Source organism: Thrips palmi, unplaced genomic scaffold, assembly GCF_012932325.1.
Source record: "Thrips palmi isolate BJ-2018 unplaced genomic scaffold, TpBJ-2018v1 HiC_scaffold_3, whole genome shotgun sequence".
Taxonomy (NCBI): Eukaryota; Metazoa; Arthropoda; class Insecta; order Thysanoptera; family Thripidae; genus Thrips; species Thrips palmi.
Window position 1 is genome coordinate 4502371 of NW_023144630.1, and position 23574 is coordinate 4525944.

Below are 23574 nucleotides of genomic sequence, written 5' to 3' on the forward strand. Positions count from 1 at the left end.
CCACTGTGGGCCCGGATCCGTGTTGCTGCGTTACGCGATTTATGGACGGCTTGCCCGTTTTCCGGCCGCCGCGTCGTTAGGCGGAGGCGCGAAGGGCACAGCGACCCTATTTGTTGCTTCCCGCGCTTAAAACAACTCCGTGCCAGGCAGCGGGCTCATTCCGCACAGTGCTCTGTCTCTCTCGCGCTCATGGGGCGGTCCGTGGTGCGAGCAGGGGGCTCCAGTTTGGCACACTGTCCTGGGCACTCAGCACCGAGGGTCACCAAACGGAGCGAGCCGGCCTTCTTTCTGCTTTTCTGCTGGGGTGAGGGGCGCGCTGCACGGGCGCAGCGCTCTGTCTCTCTCGCACCCTGGCGGGCCTGGGCGGGCCGCCCCGCGACGGCGAGAGAGACAGAGCGACGAAAGCACCGCTGTCCGGCGCGGCGCGGCGCCGGCCGAAGCTGAAGCAGCCCTAAATGCCTGCAAAGGGTCTAAAGGGCGTCTAAGGCGACCTTTTCATCGCACCTCGGCGCGGCCCTCCAAGCCCTTTGCTATTACTGCCAGGGTAATTAGGGCATCCAGGGCCACGGGACGGCACCGGCCCTCGGACAAGGGACAAGGGCGCAGTGGGCCAGAAGGCCGGTGGAGGTGGACAAAATTCTACAAGCGTCATGAGCCCTAGAGTCGCTGAACAGGACTCGGTTCGGAAAGCAATCCATTGGTGGGGTCACACGTTCGGTTCGAGTCCAACTTAGCGACTCTGGAGCTCAAAACGCTCCACCGGTCTTCTGGCCCACTGTGGGGCGGCCCTGCTCGAAAGAGTAAACGTTCGTCTCTCTCGCACCGCTACGGGCCGCCGCCTGAGCGCGACAGGAACAGAGGGAGCGCCTGCCACAGCAACGGCGAGCGGGCACCGCCGCGAGTGTAGGCAACCCAACCAGCGCCCGGCGGCCCGGCGGCGGCAAGGTGGGCGTGCTTCGTTTGTTCTTTGTTTGTCTCTGCCGAGCCGATTGTTGTGTTGTTGGTGTGGCGTGAGGGTGTGTGAGTGGGCTTGTGAAGCGTGTCCCAACTTGTTCGTTTGAGGAAGCAGCGAAGACGCGTCCGTTTGGTTTTGGAAAAGAAACTGATGTAAGTACGTTGTATTCTTTCGCTAGTGGAAGTAATCAGTGTGGTGGTTCGCTGTTGTTTGTCGGTTGTGTTCCGCGGTGCATTGCAAAGGAGTCTTGATCTACAGTGTAGGTGTTTGCACTGGGCTGGGCCGCGAGGTTGGTTTACATGTGACGCCGCGCTGCCCGGCCTGCCCGTTTCTAAGCGTGGTTTCTCTGTCCAGCCTAGATTCGACCGCCATGTCTCCACGTCGCTCTAGAGGCAGGGGTGCAGGAGGGTCCCAGGGCACTCCCCGCTCGTCGCAGTCCCAGTCGTCCAAGTCGTCCCAGTCCAGGGCGTCCCAGGGCTCCCAGGGCTCCAGGCAGGGGACCCCACAGCCCCCCCGGCTGGGGTACGACGAGACCAAGAGCCTGGCCAGGCTCACTGTGAGGTTCATGTTGATGCAGGACTTCGACAAGGTGCCAATCAAGCACAGTGACATCCTCAAGAATATCCTGAAAAACACTTTAAAGTCTGCTGCAGACGTCATGCCGATTGCCATCAAGATGCTCCGTGATGTAAGACACTGTCCGCCTAATCTGTTTTGCTCTGTTGAGTGCTCTGTCTAAAGCTCCTCTTCCTTGATGTAGATTTACGGTATAAGGGTCGTTGATGGAGGCTACCGAACCAAACACTACTTGTTGATCAATAGCTTGAAGCATCAGGAACATGTTAGTAACTCGGCTGCTGTTCAAGCAGATCTTGGACTGCTGGCCATCATTCTGTCGCTCATCTTCATGCAGACTAATGGAAGGTGGAAAGACGCTGGGATCGAGCAAGGTAAATTGATTGCATCTATTCCATTTGATTCTATCCACTTACAGGAAAGATAGTAGCTTTACAAAGACGCTTTTCTTTTGCAGGAAAAGTTATTACATTCCTGAAGTCAATTGGGATTGATGATGATCATGAGTACTTTGGCAATCTTAAGAAAAATTTAAAGGTATAAATGACAGATTTTTTCATAAAATTACCTACTGCTGTTGAATGCCAATATATAATTTTCATGTTTCCCTTGCAGACTTATGAATCTCAGGATTATCTTGATGTTGTGAAGATAGATAATACTGATCCTGTCAAGTATGAATATCGATGGGGTATTCGAGCTTGTGAGGAACTGTCTCCTAGAGATGTGTTGCAATTTGCGAGTGAGGTAGGATCATGGCTGTATTTCTTAGATTTAATTCCCTCTTAACTTATCAATCGTTTGTAAAACCGTGTTTGCTTCTTACAGATGTATGGCCGTGACAGCATTGAATCTTGGTCAGCACATTACAAAGCAGTCTGTGCTCATGAAAGAGGTGGTAGTGAATAGTGTTATATTCAAAATTTAATTATTTTTCTTGTAATTCACCTTTTTTTCACATGAAAAGAGTGCAAAGTGAAATTCGTTCTGTTCAATATGTGACTTAAATATTGAGAATTCCTGACATTTGATAAATGATTATCAATAAATAATTTTCCAATGCAGTTTTGAGGGTTGCTCACTTTATTTGATTAGCACCACATAATTTTAAATATACAAGTAAAAAAAATAATTAATCATTTCCACGATTATACCGTTTCCAGAATCTTTTAACATCATCATGGCCTCCTTTAGTCACTACCATTGTTCTTGTACGTTCATTTTGCCAGATCAGAACTCCTTTTTCTTGAGCATGATCACGCAGCACCTGAAATTGAATTGACACCATACTTGAGAAACTCCCCCATACAAAACAGAAGTAATGCAATCAAAGCTTGAAAATTTACAAACCTGAAAGTCTTGTTGAGACAAAAACTGGCTATATAATACTCCTTCAGAGAAATTAAATCTGTCTCGCTCATTTTCCCAAAGCTTTATCTGGTCAACAACTGTGGGTGGCAACACAGGTGGAGCTTGAGCGATCATTCTTGGATGGGCGTGTAGCCGCAAAAAGTTGATCATTTGTTCTGCTGTGATACCACTTCGCAACGCTTGTCGAACTGAATCTCTTGTCAGAATGCCAACAGACAAGTTTGGAAATCTAAAAGCAAAACAACAAATAATTCACCAATGCAAACTTGGGTAAAATAAATCGACAGAAAACTGAAACATGCATGTTGTTACCTGTACATCATCTCACAGAAAAGTGCAACTAAGGCAACTTGCAAATTAGAGTCTGTGTAAGCATACACTCTGTAATTAGTTTCAACAACTATGTACCCAAGGTGTTCCATATCACCGGGGGCACTTGTTCTGCCCGCAGCTATATTTAAAGCAAGCCGCGTTGGATAGAACCGGCCACCTTTCCTCTGTAACATGATAGTCCAGATAATGACTAAGCCAATTTAATTTGAGTTCAATTAAGCTGTTTGCACTGCTTTTGAAGAAGGTAATCATACCTTTCTTTGATAAACTAATCCGAATTCTCGAAGATGCTGCAGGAATTTTAACATGGCTTCACTCATGCCTTGAGTAGTGTAATCCTGGAAAACAGAAAAAGAGAAGAAAAACACTTCATCTAAATTTAACAGAGGGTAGTAAAATTTTTCAATTGAGAGAAAATGCAGATACATACCTTACCAAGTGTGCTAAAACTTAACTGAAACAAAAATGTGAGGCACTCTACCAAGTCCAAATTATGTTCATGAACCGTATCTAAATATTGAAGAATGAAGTGCCACACTTGCTGGGCTGTGTCCATCAAGAGAAACTGGAAGCCTTCTCTTGTGATTACAGGGCTCCCATCATCCTCATCTCTGGGAGTTTAAAAAACAACAAAGAAAATAATTATAGACCTAACTTTTCAAGTAGTTTTGCAGTGAATAATTTCAGATTCAAATGACCTTTTCATAAGACGAGCGTGGAGTAGTAATCTGACAGCATCAGCTGAGATACCCTCCTGCTGCTGAGACCCCACCATGTAGTGCAGAACGCACTCCCACCGCTCCGTGGCATACTGATCCAGAAATGGAATATCCCTAGGTTTGCTGTCTGCGTCCAGTTGAGAATGGATGCAATTGGCTTTCCCACTGAAATTAATGACATCCATGAGTGAGAAACTCATCAGGTAGAAAATGAAAGAACATGTCAACAATGCTTACCCTCCCAGCAATGCCATGCGGCAATTTTTTTTGAAGATAGGGTTGAGGATCCATCCTGGTAAACCGCCAGGTATTGCAGCCTCTTGCCATACTCGTAGCTCACTAAGAACTTTTATAACTTCGGTATGTTCCCTTAAACAATACATTCAAAATTAGAACCTCAAGACAAACCAAACGGGTCACTACAACATGGATGACCATAGACCTACTTGGAATGTTCTTGGGCAAGCCAAGACGCCACAACAGCCTGAGGAACAGGTTGTTCTACGAAAAGAATTCTAATCACATAATGTCGACCAATTTCTGGCAGCTCCCTGAAACAAAAGAAATAATGAAGTAAGATTCAAAGCATTTAGACCGTGCACGAAAATAAGAAAGATCTCTTTTTAAAAATGAATAAATTTCATTAGTATTAATACAGCTCCAGAACACAGTGAGGGGAAAAAAATCTGACACAAGTTCAAAATAAATAACACAAACATAACCTCGCAACATGCCGGGAAGCCAAAAGCAGACAGCTAATTTACCTGTACACTGCAAGACACGTCGTCGGGTGGTTGTAAAGCTTGTCCAAAGTGGACCCGGGGAGCGTCTTCAAGTAGTCGTGAAGGTTTTTACATTGAAAAGTCCTGGATTGCGGCTGCTTGGCCACTTTTCCGGCCTCCGCCATACTTCACCCTTCACCCGCCTCCTTCCCCTCCCCGCCCCTCCCGCTCCTCGGCCCGGGGCGGGGAGTAGCGACGGCGCGGCGGCATGGATGGCGATACCCCGCGCCGCGACGAGTGCCTCCCGCCAGCGCGGAGTATCTGCGCGCCGTACCGCGGCCGTTGACCTGCGAGGGAAGTTTGTCCGCAGGCCGCCCCGCCCCGCCCCGCCGCGGTGAACTGAACTGGGAACCCATTTCGGGAAACTGCGGCGAAGAAAAGAAGGGAAAGAGGCATTCGGCGAACGAGAAACGAGCGGCGAACAACGAAGAGCTCGGAGAGCGGCGAGAGGCATTTACGAGAGAAGTAGCCAACGAGTGCCTCCAAACTACCCGGTCCGGACACCGGTACACCACTGCAGTGGTGCCCGCGGGGCCAGCAGACGCCCATACAGAGGGCAACGTGGCACGCCCTGCCACGAACTTAATAGTGCACGTGCTGCAGTACCTCCAGACGGCGCTCCAGACGCGGGCAGTCCAGGCACCGCGGCGGCGACGCGGCCAGCCCGGCCAGCCCGAGCACCGTCCGCGTTAACGTGCTGATAAGGGCCGACGAGGCCAGGGACCAGGCCGTGACGCGGACTAGGCCACGACTAGGCCACGACTAGGCCATCGCGGAGTACAACGGGACGCACGAGATTGAGAGTGTAGCAGTGTGGTGGCCAGAGGCGGGGCGGGTACTGGTGTCGAAGCGGTCACCGCCGGGGCCGAACGGCCGATCGGGAACACGGGCCGTGCCGTGCCGCGCCACGCCGAGTCGGCACGCCCGTGTCGGCACGCTAAAACACCAACAGGGCCTGGTCCGATTAGATAAGCCGTGTTGGTCGTCGTGACGCGTTAAAGTGGTCCCGGAATGAATCTGGCAGGTTCAATTCGCTGTAAAAGCATCGCCGTGCCGTGCCGCGCCGTGCCTCCGGGACGCGCAGTGGGCCAGAGGACCGGTGGAGGCGGACACAACTCTGGACGCGTTTTGAGCTCCAGAGTCGCTAAACAGGCCTCGAAACGAACGTGTGACCCCACCAATGGATTCCTCGTTCGGAGAGCAATCCATTGGTGGGGTCACACGTTCGGTTCGAGCCCTATTTACAGACTCTGGAGCTCAAAACGCGTCTAGAGTTTTGTCCGCCTCCACCGGGCTTCTGGCCCACTGTGGGACGCTGCGCGATACACGAGTCCCGTTCGTGAAAACAGAAACAGGGAGACGCGGCCGCACGCACGCACTCGCGCATCCTCCAGGCCGCTCCAGGCTGCCCCGGCTGCAGACTGCAGGCCCCGTCTCCTTCGGGGTCCTCCTTCGGGGTCCTCCAGGCCCCTGTCTCGGGACCGCCGCCGCCGTCCTCGCCGGCTGTCTCTTCCCGGACAGTCGCGCGGGCCGCGAGTGCGAGAGAGAGAGGGCGATGAAAGCACCTTTCGGAACCAGCCTGCTGGCACTCTGCCCGGAGAAAGAGCGCACACAGACGCGGCCGCGAAAGTGTCCAAATAAAGTCGGCATGAGTCATCGCCGAGGCCGAGGCCCGGAGAGTGAAGCGACCGCCCAGGACGCCTCGGTCCCTGGCTCCGTCTGCCGACTGTCTGCGACCTGCCAACCTGCTGAGCGGATCAGATCAGAGTCGCTAAATAGGACTCGAATCGAGCGTGTGACCCTATCAACGGATTGCTCTCCGAACGAGGAATCCATTGGTGGGGTCACTCGTTCGGTTCGAGTCCAGCTTAGCGACTCTGGAGCTCAAAACGCGTCTAGAGTTTCGGCCGGCGGCGCCGGTCTTCTAGCAAATCCACTGTGCGGGGGCGGCGACGGGCGACACACTGCGACGCGGCGACTCTGCCACTCGGCCGGCAAACTCATCACTTTTGAAGAAGCGGCGGCAGGCCAACGGCCAGAGCGGCCAGTAGTGCCTTTCGGACCTCGCGGCCGACGCGCTGACCGGGAAGTCCGGAAGTCCCGCGCGAATATCGGCAAAGGCTGGAAAAGGAAGTGCCGCGTCGGCGCGGTGGGAGTTCGCGCCCAGCAGGGCCCACCTCCGTCACCCTCGCACCCCTCCGGGACGCCCCGTGAGTGCGACAGAGACAGCGCCACGCCCGTCGACACCTACGGCCCTGCGGCACGGTCTGAGTTTCGCCGTAAACTCGAGCAACCCTCCACGCACTCCTCTTTAAACTTGCCGCCGGGCCGCGCCGGGCGGGCTGATTCCGAAGAGTCGTTTCTTGGCGCTGTTTCTTGCCTGCCTCAGCCCTGCTCAGCACGCTGTGGGAATCCCGCACGCGGCAGCACGCGCACGCACGCGCGCCGTGCGCCACTGGCAGTTTTGAGCGGGCGTCGTCGCAGTCGTGGCCGTCGTGGCCGTGCTGGCCGTGCTCGCGGAGATTAGAGCAGAAAGTGCACGGCCTTGTTGGCGGCGAGGCGGCCCGACCCAGGACAGCGCGCTGCACGCCGCACAGTGGGCCTAACTCTAGACGCGTTTTCAGCTCCAGAGTCGCTCAACAGGACTCGAACCGAGCGTGTGACCCCACCAATGGATTCCTCGTTCGGAGAGCAATCCATTGGTGGGGTCGCACGTTCGGTTCGAGTCCTGTTTAGCGACTCTGGAGCTCAAAACGCGTTCGGGATTTTGACAGCCCCCACCGGCCTTCTGGCCCACTGTGCGCCGCACCGGTGGTCCGGCAGAGTGTCCGCCGCCCCATCGGTACCTCGCGGGACGTGGGACCTGGGTGGACCTGGGGGCCACAGGCCGGCAAGGGCCCGCCGCCCTGCGCTGCCCGGCGCTGCCCTGCGAGACCGCGAGGCCCGGCACCCGCCGGCCGCCGCTCCTACAGTGTATAAAAGGAAGTAAGATGCGCGCGCGCCGCCAGATGCCCGATGGTGGCCGGGCTCGCCAGGTGTAGATATGCGCGTCCTGCTTCTAGTGGCGGCCCTCGCGGCCCTGGCGGCGCCGCCGCTCGCGGCCTCCGTGGACGTCGAGCACTACCGAGGGTGAGTCTCGCAGTGTGACCAGTGCACCGGAGGTTCATTCAGAACAGTGTGGGCTCTCCCGCAGCCCAGCGGCCGGGACGCCCCGTGAGCGCGAGGGAGGCAGGTTGTATTTCGAAGTGTGGGTTGAAAGATTGTTGTGTTTTCCGCGTGATTGTAACTTTAGTTACCTGAGCATTTCAGCGGCGTCTCGCGCTTTGCGATTCCGTTAGAAAGTCGAGTGTGGCTCGAGGCGCAGTACCGCAGCAACGTCAGACACCTCAGCGTCACCGCGGGCACCACGTGACCGAGGGAAGCGATTAACCACTCGAGCCTCGCGATTATCGCCATATCTGTGCTTCCGTCTCTCTCGCACTCACGGGGCGCTAGCGGAGCTCCGAGGGGCGCGAGAGAGACAGAGCGATGTTCGGAATCAAGAGCTGACTCGCGGTGGCGCCAACTCCCACCTCATCACTGTTGTCGCGCCTGCGTTGCTTGCGTTCTTCGCGCGGCCTGTGCGACAGAGACAGCGAGGTAGCCTACTTGGCGAATGACGGCGGCCTCGTCCTGCCTCCAGGTACAAGCTGCTGACGGCCACCCCCAAGGATGAGGCCCAGGTGGGCGTGGTGCGCGCGCTGGGCGCGTGGCGCGACGTGGACCTGTTCACGCACCGCGTCGTGCCCGGCGCCGACGCCGTGCTCATGGTGCCGCCCGCCAGCCTCCCCGCCGCGCAGAGGGTGCTGGCCGACAAGGGCGTGCAGTACGACGTCACCAACCACGACGTGCAGGAGTACGTACCCTCGAAGACGCCATTTGAGCTCCAGAGTCGCTAAATGGGACTCGAGCCGACCGTGTGACCCCACCAATGGATTGCTCTCCGAACGAGGAATCCATTGGTGGGGTCACACGTTCGGTTCGAGTCCCATCTAGCGACTCTGGAGCTCAAAACGCGTCTAGACTTTTGGCCGCTTCCACCGGCCTTCTGGCCCACTGCGCGCCGGTGGTAACCGAAGCCGTGTCGTCCGGTCCGCAGGTCCGTGAACGACGAGAGGGACCGCCAGCACAAGGCGCTGACCGCCAGGGCCCACACGGCCATCCCCACGTTCCAGCGGTACATGCGGTACGCCGAGGTGAGGCCAACAGCACCTTCAAACTTGCCGCCAAATGAGTTGTCTCGCGCGCGAGGCTAGCCAGGCGGTAGCGCCCGGCGGGTGGGCAGCCTAACTCACCGCGAGGCGGTGGAGTTGCCTACCTCGGCGGCGCTCGGTGCCCCTCGCACTTTGCGACCGCTGCCACCAACCCGAGTGAAAACTGTCTCCAGATCGCGACCTACCTGCAGCAGACGGCCAAGAGCTACCCCAACCTGGTGACGCTGATGAACGCCGGCAAGACCTACGAGGGCCGCGACATGCTGGGCCTGAGGATCTCCACGTCGGGCGGCAAGTCCCGGCGGGGCATCATCGTGGACGCGGGCATCCACGCGCGGGAGTGGATCTCGCCGCCCGTCGCCATCTACCTCATCCAGCAGCTCACCGAGCACCAGAGCGCCAACAGCGCGCTGCTGGCCGACCTGGACTGGTACATCATGCCCGTGGCCAACCCCGACGGCTACGAGTACACGCACACCAGGGTACGCGCAGTGGGTCAGAGGAACGGTGGAGGCGCCCAAAACTCCAGACGCGTTTTGAGCTCCAGAGTCGCTAAATGGGTCTCGAACCGAACGTGTGACCCCACCAATGGATTCCTCGTTCGGAGAGCTATCCATTGGTGGGGTCACACGGTCGGTTCGAGTCCCATTTAGCGACTCTGGAGCTCAAAACGCGTCCGGGATTTTGGCCGCCTCCACCGGTCTTCTGGCCCACTGTGTCTGTCTCGCTCTGACTGCCGCATTCCGGTCTACTCGAACGCCCACTGCTTCGCCTGCTCCAGGAGCGCTTCTGGCGCAAGAACCGCAGCACCAAGAACAGCCGCTGGTGCCCGGGCACCGACCTCAACCGGAACTTCGGCTACCACTACCGAGGCGAGTACCCGTCAAACTGGGAATGGGTTTGGCACGGACCGCCGCGACCATGGCCATGACCGTCGTGCTCTCCTTCTTGTCGAGCAGAGAGCGGGGCCAGCGACTGGCCGTGCGACGAGACGTACGCCGGGCCCAGCGCCTTCTCCGAGATCGAGTCGGCCAACATCAGGGACTGGATCCTGCAGTGCAACGCCGCCAAGAACGTCAAGGTGTACCTCACCTTCCACAGCTACGGCCCGGTGAGTCTCGCGCCCTGGCACAGCACAGTGGGCCAGAATACCGGTGGAGGCGGCCAAAACTCTAGACGCGTTTTGAGCTCCAGAGTCGCTAAATGGGACTCGAACCAAACGTGTGACCCCACCAATGGATTGCTCGTTCGGAGTGGGCTTCCAACAGCTCGGCTTGACCGCGTGTTGCAGATGATCCTCTACCCGTGGGGCTACGCCAACGACATTCCCCCGGCAGACGACACCGCTGAACTGGTGAGGCTATTGATTGGCAGGGGAAATGATTTCAACTTCCATCGCGAAAGTGGCTTGGCAAAAAGCGCCCCTCCCCTGTTGCAGCTGGCCATCGCCAACGAGGCCAACGACGCCATGATCAAGGCGGGCTCCGAGAAGTTCGAGGTGCAGAACAGCGCAGGACTGTGTACGTAGCGACGACGTCGCGGTGGACCAACGGGCCAATGAAGCGGACGATGGTGCTGATTGTTTTTCTACGACGGTTGCAGACCCCGCGGCCGGCGCGAGCGACGACTGGTCCAAGGGGGTGGCGGACATCCCCAAGGCCTACACCATCGAGCTGCCGCCCGGCGGAAAGAACGGCTTCGACATGCCGGCCAACAGGATCGTCGGCGTGGTGCAGAGCGTGTTCGAGGGCATCAAGGTCTTCGCCGCGCACGCCAAGCTACTCTAGACAAATTACATTTCCTTTCTGCAACGACTCGTGGTTTTCATCGCTCCCCTTTGTTGTCGGCTGTTCGCGCTTTTTGCAAGGGCAGCGTTGCCGCACTGGTAGGCAAAAATTCCCACCACGCAGAGTCGATAGGGTTGCCAACCCTCGAGAGCGAGGCCCAGTTGCCTGCCAAGTAGCCCGAGGGTGGCAACCCTATCGGCACTGGTACATCGTGGCAAGTTTTGCCTCCTACAGTGCAGGAGTCGGTACCAGGGATGGGAAAAGCACAGGGCACGCGAGTGACACGAGGCTTTGTGTCTGCGGGGAGGGGCAGGGGGAAGGGGTAGATCATAGGTCCAGAGATCACCTCACTGTGAAATTGGGTCTACGCAGTCGTAATTAATCCCACGATTGGTGTGCTCTGCTGATCGGCCGGGGCTGTGTCCGAGCGGGCTGGAGCGGGGCCCCCGGCGGCCGGGGCGGGGTGGCTGCGCTGCGCCCCGGGCGGGGTGGGTGTGCGAGGGAGATGACCGGGCGGGGCGGGGTGGGGCGGGGCGGTTGGCATTTGTGTATATTGCGGTCCAGTGGCGCGTGCGGCCTCGCGAGGGCCGCTGCGATCCGAACCCAATGCACGACGACAAAACCGCGCCTCTGGCAGCCTCTGCAGACTGAGAGTCGTCGCTCTGTCTCTCTCGCACCGACACGGAACGCCCCAGGAGTGCGAGAGAGACGGCTCGCAGTGTACTGGCCAATCGGGTCGCGAATCGCCAGCGAGGGCTCTAGCCTCGAGTGGGGGTGGGGGCAGGGCGTGCGACAACTCGCCGTGGAAACGTAACAGCAACGAGTACAAGTCGAGGAATTTCCCGCCAGCATTTGCCCCAGGACTGCTTGTGCAACGCCACTGTAATTTACCCGGCGAGTTGAGCTTCCATAGCTTCCAGCCCCGCGACGCCGCGGAGCCAAGCATTCGGCCGCAACTTTTCTCCCCACGTCATGCCTTCGGGTGCCTTCGGCTGCCCGAACTCCCCCGATGACATTCCCTGCATACCAGATTGGAGACCGCGCACCGCGCCGCACCGCGCAGATCGGGGCGCCCTGGCCGATTCGGAACTAACTTCTGACTTGCCGCAACTCGACGACCAGGCGGCCCAGGCCGAGGTGCTGGCGCGAGGCTCCAAGGAAACACCCTGGACCGCCCCACAGTGGGCCAGAAGACCGCTGGAGGCGGACAAAATTCGAAACGAGGTTTGAGCTTCACAGGACTCGAACCAAACGTGTGACCCCACCAATGCATTAAATCAATTTTTAAAAAAATAGTAGTTACTTTTATTTGATTAAAACAAGAAACAAACGAAAAATACTGAAAGAAGCTTCAACAGCAGACACACAGGTATCAATTAAAAATAATTGTTGTTTTTGTTTAAAACAAGAAACAGACAAAAACAGCAACGATAAATGAGATCAATAGTCCTTTGGTTTTCAAAAACATCAAACAAAAAAAAAACACATCAACGTTAAAATGAGTTCAACTTTCCATTGGTCTTCAAAAGTGAAACGAAAAATTCTGAAAGCAGGTCACCTTTTCTTTGAAAAAAAAAAAGGCGCCGGTCGGCCTTGGGCTTGGAACAGTCACTCCTGGTCGTGCTCTTGGTGCTCGAGGACGTTGAGGGCGATCCTCACGACGTCCAGCAGCATGGCGTTGAGCTGCCGGTACTCCGCCAAGAAGTCCGGGCACCCTTCGGCCCCTTGAGCCAGCCGCGTGAGGTGCTTCTCCAGGAACCGATCCCTGATGTCCATCAGCTCGCCGAGCAGGCTCATGGTGCGCTGCCACAGGCCGGCTGCCAACAACAACAACAACCAATGACAACAAGCACAACAACCAATGACAACAAGCACACAACGATTCGCGAGCGCAGCGGCGCCAACGGATCCCGCGTTCGGAGAGCAATCCGTTCGGTTCGAGTCCCATCTAGCGACTCTGGAGCTCAAAACGCGTCTAGAGTTTCGACCGCCTCGACCGGTCTCCTGGCCCACTGTGGGGCGCGGTGCGCCTGAGAGGCAAGCCACCCATCGTGCGTCGAGCGCGGGGCAGTGTTGTGTTGGGGCCCACTGCCCCACACAGCCAGGCGGCCGGCGTGCAGCGCGTCAAGTAACACGCCAACAACAACAAGCTCCAAGCCAACAACAATCAAAATGAAAACAAGGCGCTGGGCTCACCTCTAAGTTCGGCCAATTTGGTCGGATGGGCGCAACTCGCGGTGTTTGGGCGGGACAAACACGTCATGGTTTTTGACGCTGCGGACGCTTTGGACGAGACGGGCCAGAAGACAGGGCACGCACGCCGACACACTGCCAACACACGCACCGGCCGGGACTGCGGACGCCGGCGCAGACACTGGGAGCTGCCCGCTCAACACTGACTGGCCGGCCGGCGCGGGAGCGCCTTCATGTTGTTGTTGTTGTTGTTGTTGTTGTTGTTGTTGTTGTTGTTGTTGTGTTGTGTTGAGAAAAATGACAGTCGCTGTCGCCGCGCCGGTATTCGAACCCGCCGCCCGGCGCGACCGCGCAGCAGAGTGATTCCGAACAATGCTTTTTTCGGTGTGTCTCTCTCGCACCCGTACCAGACGCCCCATCAGTGCGAGAGAGAAAGAGGGACCTCCCACTCGGAATCGGTTGGCAGCTGCGCTATGATAAATGTCTCAAACCGTCGCGGCCTGCAGCAGGCTCGATCCAGACCGAGTCGCTCTGTCTCTCTCGCGCTCACGGCGTTCCTGCTTTTTGCAGGGCGTGTTGGCGCGCCTGTGCGGTGCGGCGGCGGGGCTTGGCGGTTGGCTAGACTGCGATACGGCACGCCGCGGCTGGCGCGCTAGAGGGCGCGGCCGGACCGACCCGCCCCGAGTGCGGGGACTTCCTGGGACTTCCCCGCGCTGCTGGCGGCTGCTTGCTGGACTCCCCCCCCCCCAATCCTTGAGCCTCCATTCGCCCCCGCCCTGTGTCCATAGCAGCTCCTCTTTGTGCAAACACGAATTAAAGACACGGAAGATATCGGGCGGCCGTGCGGCCCGTGCGGGCCGCGTCCCACAGTGGGCCAGAAGACCGGTGGAGCCGGCCGCGTTTTGAGCTCCAGAGTCGCTGAATGGGCCTCGAACCGAACGTGTGACCCCACCAATGGATTGCTCTCCGAACGAGGAATCCATTGGTGGGGTCACACGATCGGTTCGAGTCCTGCTTAGCGACTCTGCAGCTCAAAACGCGTCCGGAGTTTCGGCCGCCGCCACCGGTCTTCTGGCCCACTGTGCTGTGCCGTGCGCCGCGACGTGCAGGAGCTGCTTCTAATTAGGGTTAATGATTTATGCCGTCTGGAGGCGGAGGGCCGCGGAGGGCCAGGGGGATAACTTTCACCGGGAGTCTCGTTCCGAACGGCGCTTCGACGCTCTGTCTCTCTCGCACCCCCCGGGACGCCGCGAGGGAGCGAGAGAGAGAGAGAGAGAGAGAGAGAGAGAGAGAGAGAGAGAGAGAGAGAGAGAGAGAGAGAGAGAGAGAGAGAGAGAGAGAGAGAGAGAGACGGGGCGGCGAAAGCCAAGGCGAAAGCCCTACGCGGAATCAGCCGAGCCTGCAGTGGCACGCTGATAAATTTCATTGCCGTCCCATGTACACAAGGAGGCAGCTCTCCCTCCCCCTCTGCGGGTCGGCCCGCGTGCCCGCGAGTGCGACAGAGACAGAGCGACGCCTTTGGTCGCCGCAGATAATTCTCCAAGTTTCGTTTCGTTCAACTCGCGGAAGACGCGGCCTAAAAAAGCCTCCTCACCTCTTCGGCCCCTGGCCCCTCCACCCTGGCCATTCTTTCCTCGTTTTCGAGTGGCGTGGCGTGGAGTGGGGGGGGGGGTCCCGCATTAGACCGTGCCTCATTTGAGACGAGCGAGAGGGAAAAGCAGAAGCGCGTTTTGTTTTGCGATCGCTAACAACGTGGTGCATTCACGGGGCATGTCCACTACTCTGGGAAGAAAGCAAGTTTTTAATTTTTTTTGCCTCAAACTGGCATCACAGGACGAGGATTTCTTTTCTCGTGTCCTGCTCGTCGCCCCCTCCCCCCCCCTCTCCTCCGGGCCGGTCGAGAGTCGAGGCTGGTCGAGGCCAGATTGACCGGGCCGGGACTTGTGGACGGATTTGCTCGAGATTTAGAAAGACCGGCCGACGCGGCGAAGTACGCCTCGGTCGGCGCCGCAGCCGCCACCACCCTCTCGCACGCACTGCAAAAAGGCGAAGCGAGGCCCTCGAACCGAGCGTGTGACCCCACCAATGGATTCCTCGTCCGGAGAGCAATCCATTGGTGGGGTCACACGTTCGGTTCGAGTCCCATTTAGCGACTCTGGAGCTCAAAACGCGTCCGGGGTTTTGACCGCCTCCACCGGTCTTCTGGCCCACTGTGCGTCCTGCGACGATCACTGTAGGGCGACCCTCGCGGCGCGTCTCGCATTTGCATGCCTTTGATTAACACCCTGCCTGTTACAGTGCAGTGCCGCGCAGTGCCTGCACGCCGAGTCGCTGCGGGGACCGCGCCCAAACGGCGAGCGCGAGGAAAGACATCGCTCTGTCTCTCTCGCACTCATGGGCCGTTGCGTCTGGGTGCGAGAGAGACAGGGCGAAACGCCGAGCGGAACCAGCGTGCCCGAAGCGCGTAGTTTCGCCTCGACCCCTCGTTTACAAATTACATAAATTACGTGCGCCGCCCCCGACGCCCCCAACCTTGTGCGTGAACGAGGGACCGCCCTTTCGTACGGGGCGAGTCTCAAAACTGAAAACTAAATTACCCAATCAGAGGCAACTCGCGCAACTCGCGGAGCACGAAGGAGCGGGGCCTGCGGAGCGCCCCGAGCCACGCCAAAACCCGCATTCATTTCCACCTGGAACCTACACTGCCGACGTTTTTAGCCGAGGCCACGGACGGACGAGCGCGAGGGCGCACAGTGGGCCAGAAGACCGGTGGAGGCGGCCAAAATTTTGGACGCGTTTTCAGCCCCAGAGTCGCTGAACAGGACTCGAACCGAACGTGTGACCCCACCAACGGATTCCTCGTTCGGAGAGCAATCCATTGGTGGACATCATGTGAAACATCATCTGGCAAAAGTGGGAGGAAAAGAGGCGGAACAGGAAAACGAGAGCCAAGACCCGAGAGGGACGTCCCTCCCGTGGTCCCTGGCTTCCTTTCAGCGGGCCGGTCGCTCTGTCTCCCTCGCACCCTCGGGCCGCGCCGGGTAGGTGCGAGGGAGACAGGTCGTCGCCGAGGGTCCTCTTTAGCCCGACTCGACTGGCGGCGGCGTAATGTTTGCACATTTGTCCAGGAGTGGTTCGACTCGATCAACCACACGCCGCCCCGCCGCGCCGCCTCGGGGCTCATCCCAGCAGGCCTCTCTCTCTTCCTCGCAGTCGCGGAGCGTTGGGCGCGACAGAGACCGTCCCCCGGACCCCCTGCCCAGCCAGCCTGCTGGGCCTGGCGGGCCTGCCGGGCCCCACCCCCTTCTTTGAGGATCACTGACGTCGGGTGACCACCGCTGATAACCGTGTTACCCCCACCCCCTCCCCCTCCCTTCCGCTTTACGTCTGCTTGAAAGCCGCCCTGCTGACTCTCACAAACCGCCCCGCCCGGACAAGGGTGAGGACGACCTGACACGGGCTGGGCTCGGCGCGGCCCGGCACGAAGGAGTCAGGCTCTCGGCCAGGCTGCACTGCACTCCACTCCGAGAGGACTGATGGGCAACGGAAGGGAGTTTGTTGCGGAGAAAGGTTCTCCAGAGTGAATCTGGTCGGCAAGCTGCTTGCCGCCTCCAAGCAGGGCCGCCACACAAGGAGGCCGAACTTCCCCCACGATGCACCAGTACTGCCTCGAACCGAACGTGTGGCCCCACCAATGGATTGCTCTCGGAACGAGGAATCCATTGGTGGGGTCACACGTTCGGTTCGAGTCCTGTTCAACGACTCTGGAGCTCAAAACGCGTCCCGGAGTTTTGTCCGCCTCCACCGGTCTTCTGGCCCACTGTGCGGGACAACTTGGTCGAAGGACACGACGAGACGAGACTTGTTCTTGTGCGGCGCGATTGCCGCTGCGGGACGCGCGGCCAATACGGGCGCTGGCGGGGCTGCCGGGGCTGGCAGGCGACCAATGAGCTTTCGCAGTGGCGCCGCGCCGCCACGCCGATTAGGGCCCTAAAGCCTTCCGCACGACGGTCATCGGCGTGGTCATCGGCGTGGTCATTGCCGTGGTCATTGGCGGTCATTTGCGGCCCGTGTGGGCCCACTGCGGCCGGGGCTGCGCTTGGCTGCGTCCGCGCGGCCGGAACGTGCGGACAGCGGGCACTGCATGGTGGCGCCGGGGATGGCCGCCGCGTTTCGGAGCTAGCCGTACGCGCACCACGCCGCCGAGCCATTCGGACGGCCGTTCGGCCGCCGTCTCCCTCGCACCGCCACGGCGCGACGCAGAGTGCGACAGAGACCGCCAAGCAACGCCTTTTCGGAGTCGTCCTGCTGGGCTGTGGTCCGGAGGGGCAGATTTGGCCAGCGGCACCGCGTTGCGAGGGGTGGGGAGGGGGCGGCGCTAAACTATCGGACCATTAGCACCCCTGCCAGCGGCCAGCCGGCCAGCCCAAGCAGCCAGCGTGCCCGCGCGTGCACCTAGACTTCGTTACCGTCTCCATAAAAATCGAGGGCATCTCCAGCCGTGCCGGAAGTCGTGTGCGAAGATATCTGGGGTGGGGGAACCCTTTGGTTTCATTGGCTCGCTGAACCGGGAGAGCCAGCCGTGCGGGTCGGGTAGGCAACCCACCCGCCGCACCCTTGCGTGCACGCGGCACTGCCTACCCGCACGGCGCGCTGCGTCCAACCGATGCACAGTGGACCAGACGACCGGCAGGCGGCCAAAACTCTGGACGCGTTTTGAGCTAAACTGAACTCGAACCGAGCGTGTGGCCCCACCAACGGATTCCTCGTTCGGAGAGGAATTCATTGGTGAGGTCACACGTTTGGTTCAAGTCCCATTTAGCGACTCTGGAGCTCAAAACGCGTCCAGGATTTGGACCGCCTCCACCGGTCTTCTGGCCCACTGTGCCTGGCCGAGCCGGGCGGACGAGAGAGACAGAAGACTGCACGCAGTGTGCTGGAAGGACTGGGAGATCATAGGACAGGCTGCCGCGCGCGCCCTGGCCGCAACAACAAAACAATGGAGCATTCCACCTCCGCCAGGGGGCTGTCTCCGAACGGAGCCCCATCGCTCTGTCCCTCTCGCGCCCGGACGGGACGCCCCGCGAGTGCGAGAGAGACGGCGACGCCGAGCAGCTGGCCGGACCCACAATGGCGGGGTGGCCGGATCGGCTGGCATGCCTGTGAATAGCGCGCCGCAGCGAATAGCGAACAGAGAGGCCTAGGCGGGGCGGGCGGGGTGTGAATTTACGCCCGTTTAGGGCGTTTAGGGTGTAGGCCCGGCTAATGCTGTGATGGCGGCCGATGGCGGCAGCGGTCACCGCGCACGCCGCACACCGCCTCGAGGGGCGCCACCCTCCCTCGCGCCCACAAGCAGGCTGTCTCTCTCGCACTCACGGCCCGCTGCGAGTAGGTGCGAGAGAGACAGCGCGACGGAAACGACTCTCGGAATCAGTCTGCAGGGCAGGGCAGGGTCGTGCATAAATTGGGATTTAATCGGGCGAATCGGTCAAGCCTCTTGTCCGCCTTTCGGCCGGCTATTTACGGCGGCGCGGCACGCCCCTGCTCGTACCATCCCCACGCCCCACAGTGGGCCAGACGACCGGCGCCGGCGGCCAAAATCGCGGACGCGTTTTGAGCTCCAGAGTCGCTAAAGAGGACTCGAACCGGACGTGTGACCCCACCAATGGATTCCTCGTTCGGAGAGCAATCCATTGGTGGGGTCACACGTCCGGTTCGAGTCCCATTCAGCGACTCTGGAGCTCAAAACGCGTCCGGGATTTTGACCGCCTCCGCCTCCCCACTGCGCTCCGAGTCCGTGCCGAGTCGGTCCACCAGCCCAGCAGGTCGACCCGGTCCCTCCCCTGCAGGGGCATGCCGCCAATCTCATCGCTCCATAAATTATGAAACGGCCGACTTGGTGGCCGAGGCATTGCGCCGTCTCTCTCGCACTCGCGGGGCGTCGTGCAAGTCGTGCAGGGGCGCGAGAGAGACAGAGCGACTCTCTGGGCCGGGCCTGGGCTGGGCCTGGCTGGGCCTGGCTGGGGTGGAGCAAGGTGTCCATCCACAAGTGCGCTGGAACGCAGCAAGGCCTGGCCCGGGCCAGATGGCCGGATGGCGGCCCGGATGGGCGGACGGGTGAAGGGCCAGATGACGTCGTGGTATGCTCGGCAGGGCTGGGCAGGGCTCGGCCGGTCTGGTAAAACGGAATGCTTACCCGGCTAGTTGTCTCTCGCCAGGCATGGGCCCGAACAACGGTGGATTGCCCGCCCGCTCGGGCTGACACAGGCACGCCACGCAGGTGCACGGCAAGACTGGCGGACACTTTGATATGTGGACGCGCTCGGCGTGCACGACGTGCAGCACGAGGTGCAGCGGGATGCATACCTCCGCAGGGTGCCTGCATTGCACCGCTCCCCCTCTTTCGCGTCAAGAGCTCCGTTTGCGGCATTCAAACAAGATTTATGAGGCCGTTATCACCGCCAGCAGGGATTGGCAAGCACGCTGCAAGCACGCCACTCGGACGACCGGAGCAACGCACAGTGGGCCAGAAGACCGGCGGAGGCGGCCAGACGCTCTAAAGTAGCCAAACAGGACTCGAACCGAACGTGTGACCCCTCCAATGGATTCCTCGTTCGGAGAGCAATCCATTGGTGGGGTCACACGCTGGGTTCGAGTCCTGTGTGGCGACTCTGGAGCTCAAAACGCGTCCGTGATTTTGACCGCCTCCACCAGTCTTCTGGCCCACTGCAGGACCCACTAGTGGAAGGTACTGCCGACGCCGGACTCGGGCGGTCGGTCTCCAGTGGTGCGAGAATTAATCCCGTCGTCCAGGAAGGCCAGGAAATAGCGTCCAGCCGGGCGCGGCGCTCAAGGCAGCGCAAGCTGCGCAAGCCGGGCGGAGGAGATGCCCGCCCAGTCCGTGGCCGACAGCGCCATTTCCCCCGCCAGGGTCCAGGACGAGGTCCAGGACGAGGTCCAGGACCGGGACGGATGTCACAGCGACGCCGTGGACCGCCACCTGACTGCCTGGACGAGGCTCACCGCGCGGCCGCCACGCCGCCGTGCCGCCATCGACAGACTATAGACGACTTATGAATAGCGTCTCGCGCCGGTTTTACCGCCCCGCCCCGTTGACGTCCTGGTCCCCTCCTTGACGAACCCTCGCCCGGCCACTGCACCCTCAGCCCCTCTGGCCAGCTCTCTCTTCCTGCAGGAGGAAATAACCTCATCCGGGCCTTCCTTTGCCTGCACTGGACTCGGCCCGACTGGCGCCGCCTGGCGCAGCCTGGCGGGGACTACTCTAATTCAAGGAAAAACGCGAAACCGAAAACAAGCTCGGAATTGCCGGCGGGTAGCGGAAAGAAAGTGATTCCCCGTCGGCGGGATCGAAGCCGCATTTCTGCCAAACCCGAACCGGCAGGACGGAGCGGCGAGGGTGGGGAGCCCTATCGTCGGAGTCGTTTTTTCTCCCCTCTCTGTAGCTCTCATTGAAAACCGCTGGAATGGACAAGGACGCGACACTGCTTGGCTTCCAATAAGCGGAGAGTGACTCAAGCCCGGCCTCTCCAGCAGCCTCCAGCAGCCTCCAGCACCCTCCAGCCACGCTAGGCCGGGCTAGGCCGCGATATTTTCACCCTGTGTCCAATAAGCTTGTCCATCGGCCGGCGCGTCCAGCGGTCCTCTGCTGGCGTTCGGTGATAAGCGCGAGCCGAGCCGAGCCCAGCCGAGCCCAGCCGAGCCCAGCCGGCCAAACTATGAAGCTTTCCAGCTCCGGCTCGGGAGTTTCCAGCACGGTCTACGCGACACACCGACGCGCAGGCCCGGACTGGCCCGGGCCGCGGAGGCGCGAAACTCTCGAAGGCACTCGCGAGGCCCGGCGAAACTCTCGCGGGCATTTGCGAGGCCCGGCGAAACTCTCGCGGGCACTCGCGGGGCCCGGCGACACTCTCGCGGGCAATCGCGGGGCCCGGCGACACTCTCGCGGGCATTTGCGGGGCCCGGCGAAACTCTCGCGGGCACTCGCGGGACCCGGCGACACTCTCGCGGCACTCTCGCGACACTGTCGCGCTTCGGCTGCCGCGACACTGTCGCGCTTCCCCTGCCGCGACACTGTCGCGCTTCCCCTGCCGCGACACTGTCGCGCTTCGGCTGCCGCGACACTGTCGCGCTTCCCCTGCCGCGACACTGTCGCGCTTCCCCTGCCGCGACACAGTCGCGCTTCCCCTGCCGCGACACTGTCGCGCTTCCCCTGCCGCGACACTGTCGCGCTTCCCCTGCCGCGACACAGTCGCGCTTCCCCTGCCGCGACACTGTCGCGCTTCCTCGCGCTGCCCGGCGACACTGTCGCGCTTCGGCTGCCGCAACACTCCCGGCTACTCTCTCGCGGGCACTCTCGGGGCTCGGTGAAACTCTCGCGGGCATTTGCAAGCCCAGCGAAACTCTCGCGGGCACTCGCGGGGCCCGGCGACACTCTCGCGGGCATTTGCGGGGCCCGGCGAAACTCTCGCAGGCACTCGCGGGACCCGGCGACACTCTCGCGGCACTCTCGCGACACTGTCGCGCTTCCCCTGCCGCGACACTGTCGCGCTTCCCCTGCCGCGACACTGTCGCGCTTCCCCTGCCGCGACGCCGTCGCGCTTCCCCTGCCGCGACACTGTCGCGCTTCCCCTGCCGCGACACTGTCGCGCTTCGGCTGCCGCAACACTCCCGGCTACTCTCTCGCGGGCACTCTCGGGGCTCGGTGAAACTCTCGCGGGCATTTGCAAGCCCGGCGAAACTCTCGCGGGCACTCGCGGGGCCCGGCGACACTCTCGCGGGCAATCGCGGGGCCCGGAGTATTGTTTTGGCAACATAGGCGCGGCCGAGGCCCGCGCCCTGCGGTCAAGGCACGCCCGGTCCGGCCAGGCCTTGGGCCTGGCTGGGGGGCCGAAGTACCGCTTCCGGCCTCCCGGGGCTGCGGCCGCCGTGGCAGTGCAGTGCGTCTTGGTGATCTTGTGCCCGGGGCTCTGTGGGACAGGACACTGTGGGACTGGCTGGGGCGGCGGGCCGTCCCCGTGCCGCCGTCAACCTGCATTATTCACACTACGGGCCTCGCCCTGCTGGCCCTGCTGGCCCTGCTCTCCCTCATGAGCCACCTCCTCCTCCTCCTCCTCCTCGACGTCGTCTTTTTCTTCTTCTTCTTCTTCTTCTTCTTCTTCTTCTTCTTCTTCTTCTTCTTCTTCTTCTTCTTCTTCTTCTTCTTCTTCTTCCTCCCGCTTTCCCCTCCTCCTCCAGCTCTTCTCCTTCGTCGTTGTCCTCAACCTCCGTTCCCTCGTTGTCCTCCATCCCGATCCCCGCGGTCCTTTCCAGTGTAGCAACCAGAAAATCCCATCATTTAAAAGCAACCGCGGCCTGCCGGAATAACCAGGGCTCGGCGGCTGTCCGCCGGAGAGGCAGTGAGACAGTGCGAAAGCAGGCCAAAGCCGCACCGAATTCAGCTGTCATGCCGAGATGCCGGATGCCGGGCGCTGCGGCTCGCCACGGCCACCCCGCCACCACGACCACCGCGACCACCATGGCAGCCGCGGCCACCGGACCCACCACGACTACCACGGCCACCGAGGCCACCAGCTACCACGGCCACCACGACCACCATGGCCACCACGGCCACCACGACCACCACGGCAGCCGCGGCCACCGGACCCACCACGACTACCACGGCCACCGAGGCCACCAGCCACCACGGCCACCACGGCCACCACGACCATCGCGCGCGCTCTGCCAGGCTCCGCCAGGCTTTGCACGCCGTGCGGGGCGATAGGGCGGATAGGGCACCCTCCCTATGTTCGCCTGCCATGCCGTTTGCCGTTTATACAATTTTACGGCTTCATTCATATTTGAAAACGACGAGCCGGGCGCCCGGCTTCACGCGTCGTTCCTATCCTCGTCTCGCGCGCTCCAGTTTTAATGAGGGAGAGAGAGACAGGGATAGCGGGGGGCGGGGCCGGGCGGGGCGGACATTCGCGTCCGGGAACGGTATCCGAAAGGCGATCAAAAAGTATGAAACACCAGCGGGTTGACTCCGCACAGTGCTTCGTCGCTCCGTCCCACTCGCACCCTTCGCAACGCCGCTCGAGTGCGAGAGAGAGGGCGACGGAACGACAGTTCGGAAAGGACGCCATGACGCCGCCGAGGTACCCCGAGCATTACCGGCCCAGCGGTTCAGAAAAGCCCTTTGGTCGCTCTGTCTCTGTCGCACTGGGGGCCGCTCCGCCTGAGTGCGAGAGAGACAGAGCTCAGGATAGGCAGTCCCGGGGGGCGCAGCCCAGCGCAGCCGCCCGGGAGCCTCCGAGCCGCTCTGCCGCCGGATCGCTGGATTTCGCTCTCGCTCGGGTCAACATTCTGGAGGCCACATTTCCTCAACCGCCTCCGCAGCCGTCCATCCAGCGCCATCCAAAACGCACCCACAGCCCTCGCATCCAACGGGAACTACAAAGGGCGCGAGGCGTTCGGCCCGGCGCAGCCTAGCGCAGCCCAGCGCAGCCACGGCTTAGGTCAGTGGTTCTCAACCTTAGGGTCGCGACCCCAAGCGGGGTCGCGAAATTTTTTTAAGGGGTCGCGGCGATGCTGGGGTCGTGTTTTAGG

At 60.3% G+C, this 23574-nt stretch overlaps 3 protein-coding genes across 8 annotated transcripts; 2 read left to right on the plus strand and 1 right to left on the minus strand.

The window, feature by feature from the left end:
- The first annotated feature begins 948 nt into the window (after positions 1 to 948).
- On the plus strand, positions 949 to 2595 carry LOC117648319 (non-structural maintenance of chromosomes element 3 homolog). Of its 6 annotated transcripts, none has more exons than XM_034390780.1 (6): positions 949 to 1107; positions 1310 to 1643; positions 1716 to 1905; positions 1989 to 2068; positions 2147 to 2278; positions 2360 to 2595. In XM_034390780.1, the coding sequence occupies exons 2-6, from the start codon at positions 1326 to 1328 to the stop codon at positions 2438 to 2440; spliced, it is 801 nt and encodes a 266-aa protein (XP_034246671.1). In that variant the 5' UTR covers positions 949 to 1107; positions 1310 to 1325; the 3' UTR covers positions 2441 to 2595. The 6 variants fall into 6 exon arrangements, with proteins under 6 accessions (XP_034246671.1, XP_034246669.1, XP_034246673.1 ...); XM_034390778.1 differs by having other exon boundaries at positions 957 to 1107; positions 1315 to 1643; XM_034390782.1 differs by having other exon boundaries at positions 981 to 1111; positions 1315 to 1643.
- LOC117648318 (general transcription factor IIH subunit 4) lies at positions 2592 to 4903 on the minus strand. The gene is made up of 9 exons (XM_034390777.1): positions 4719 to 4903; positions 4401 to 4505; positions 4192 to 4323; positions 3934 to 4119; positions 3666 to 3846; positions 3490 to 3573; positions 3215 to 3399; positions 2882 to 3131; positions 2592 to 2798 (listed from the first exon to the last, which is right to left on the minus strand). Exons 1-9 carry the CDS (start codon positions 4859 to 4861, stop codon positions 2664 to 2666), a joined length of 1401 nt encoding a protein of 466 aa, XP_034246668.1. The 5' UTR covers positions 4862 to 4903; the 3' UTR covers positions 2592 to 2663.
- Positions 4904 to 7737: 2834 nt separating this feature from the next.
- On the plus strand, positions 7738 to 10803 carry LOC117648312 (carboxypeptidase B-like). The gene is made up of 9 exons (XM_034390771.1): positions 7738 to 7865; positions 8419 to 8631; positions 8875 to 8971; positions 9163 to 9471; positions 9771 to 9861; positions 9949 to 10100; positions 10281 to 10343; positions 10428 to 10509; positions 10592 to 10803. The coding sequence occupies exons 1-9, from the start codon at positions 7780 to 7782 to the stop codon at positions 10774 to 10776; spliced, it is 1278 nt and encodes a 425-aa protein (XP_034246662.1). The 5' UTR covers positions 7738 to 7779; the 3' UTR covers positions 10777 to 10803.
- Positions 10804 to 23574: the final 12771 nt, after the last annotated feature.

What these genes read in the sequence shown, in the direction of transcription:
- LOC117648319 (XM_034390780.1), top strand. Translation starts at nt 1,326, where the DNA reads ATGTCTCCACGTCGCTCTAGAGGCAGGGGTGCAGGAGGGTCCCAGGGC. An exon ending in CCATCAAGATGCTCCGTGAT is followed by an intron (nt 1,644 to 1,715) that starts GTAAGACACTGT and finishes TCCTTGATGTAG; the next exon opens with ATTTACGGTATAAGGGTCGT. An exon ending in ATCTTAAGAAAAATTTAAAG is followed by an intron (nt 2,069 to 2,146) that starts GTATAAATGACA and finishes TTTCCCTTGCAG; the next exon opens with ACTTATGAATCTCAGGATTA.
- LOC117648318 (XM_034390777.1), bottom strand. Translation starts at nt 4,861, where the DNA reads ATGGCGGAGGCCGGAAAAGTGGCCAAGCAGCCGCAATCCAGGACTTTT. An exon ending in CTTGCCCAAGAACATTCCAA is followed by an intron (nt 4,324 to 4,400) that starts GTAGGTCTATGG and finishes GTATTGTTTAAG; the next exon opens with GGAACATACCGAAGTTATAA. An exon ending in CACGCTCGTCTTATGAAAAG is followed by an intron (nt 3,847 to 3,933) that starts GTCATTTGAATC and finishes TTAAACTCCCAG; the next exon opens with AGATGAGGATGATGGGAGCC.
- LOC117648312 (XM_034390771.1), top strand. Translation starts at nt 7,780, where the DNA reads ATGCGCGTCCTGCTTCTAGTGGCGGCCCTCGCGGCCCTGGCGGCGCCG. An exon ending in CCTTCCACAGCTACGGCCCG is followed by an intron (nt 10,101 to 10,280) that starts GTGAGTCTCGCG and finishes CGCGTGTTGCAG; the next exon opens with ATGATCCTCTACCCGTGGGG. An exon ending in GCAGAACAGCGCAGGACTGT is followed by an intron (nt 10,510 to 10,591) that starts GTACGTAGCGAC and finishes CGACGGTTGCAG; the next exon opens with ACCCCGCGGCCGGCGCGAGC.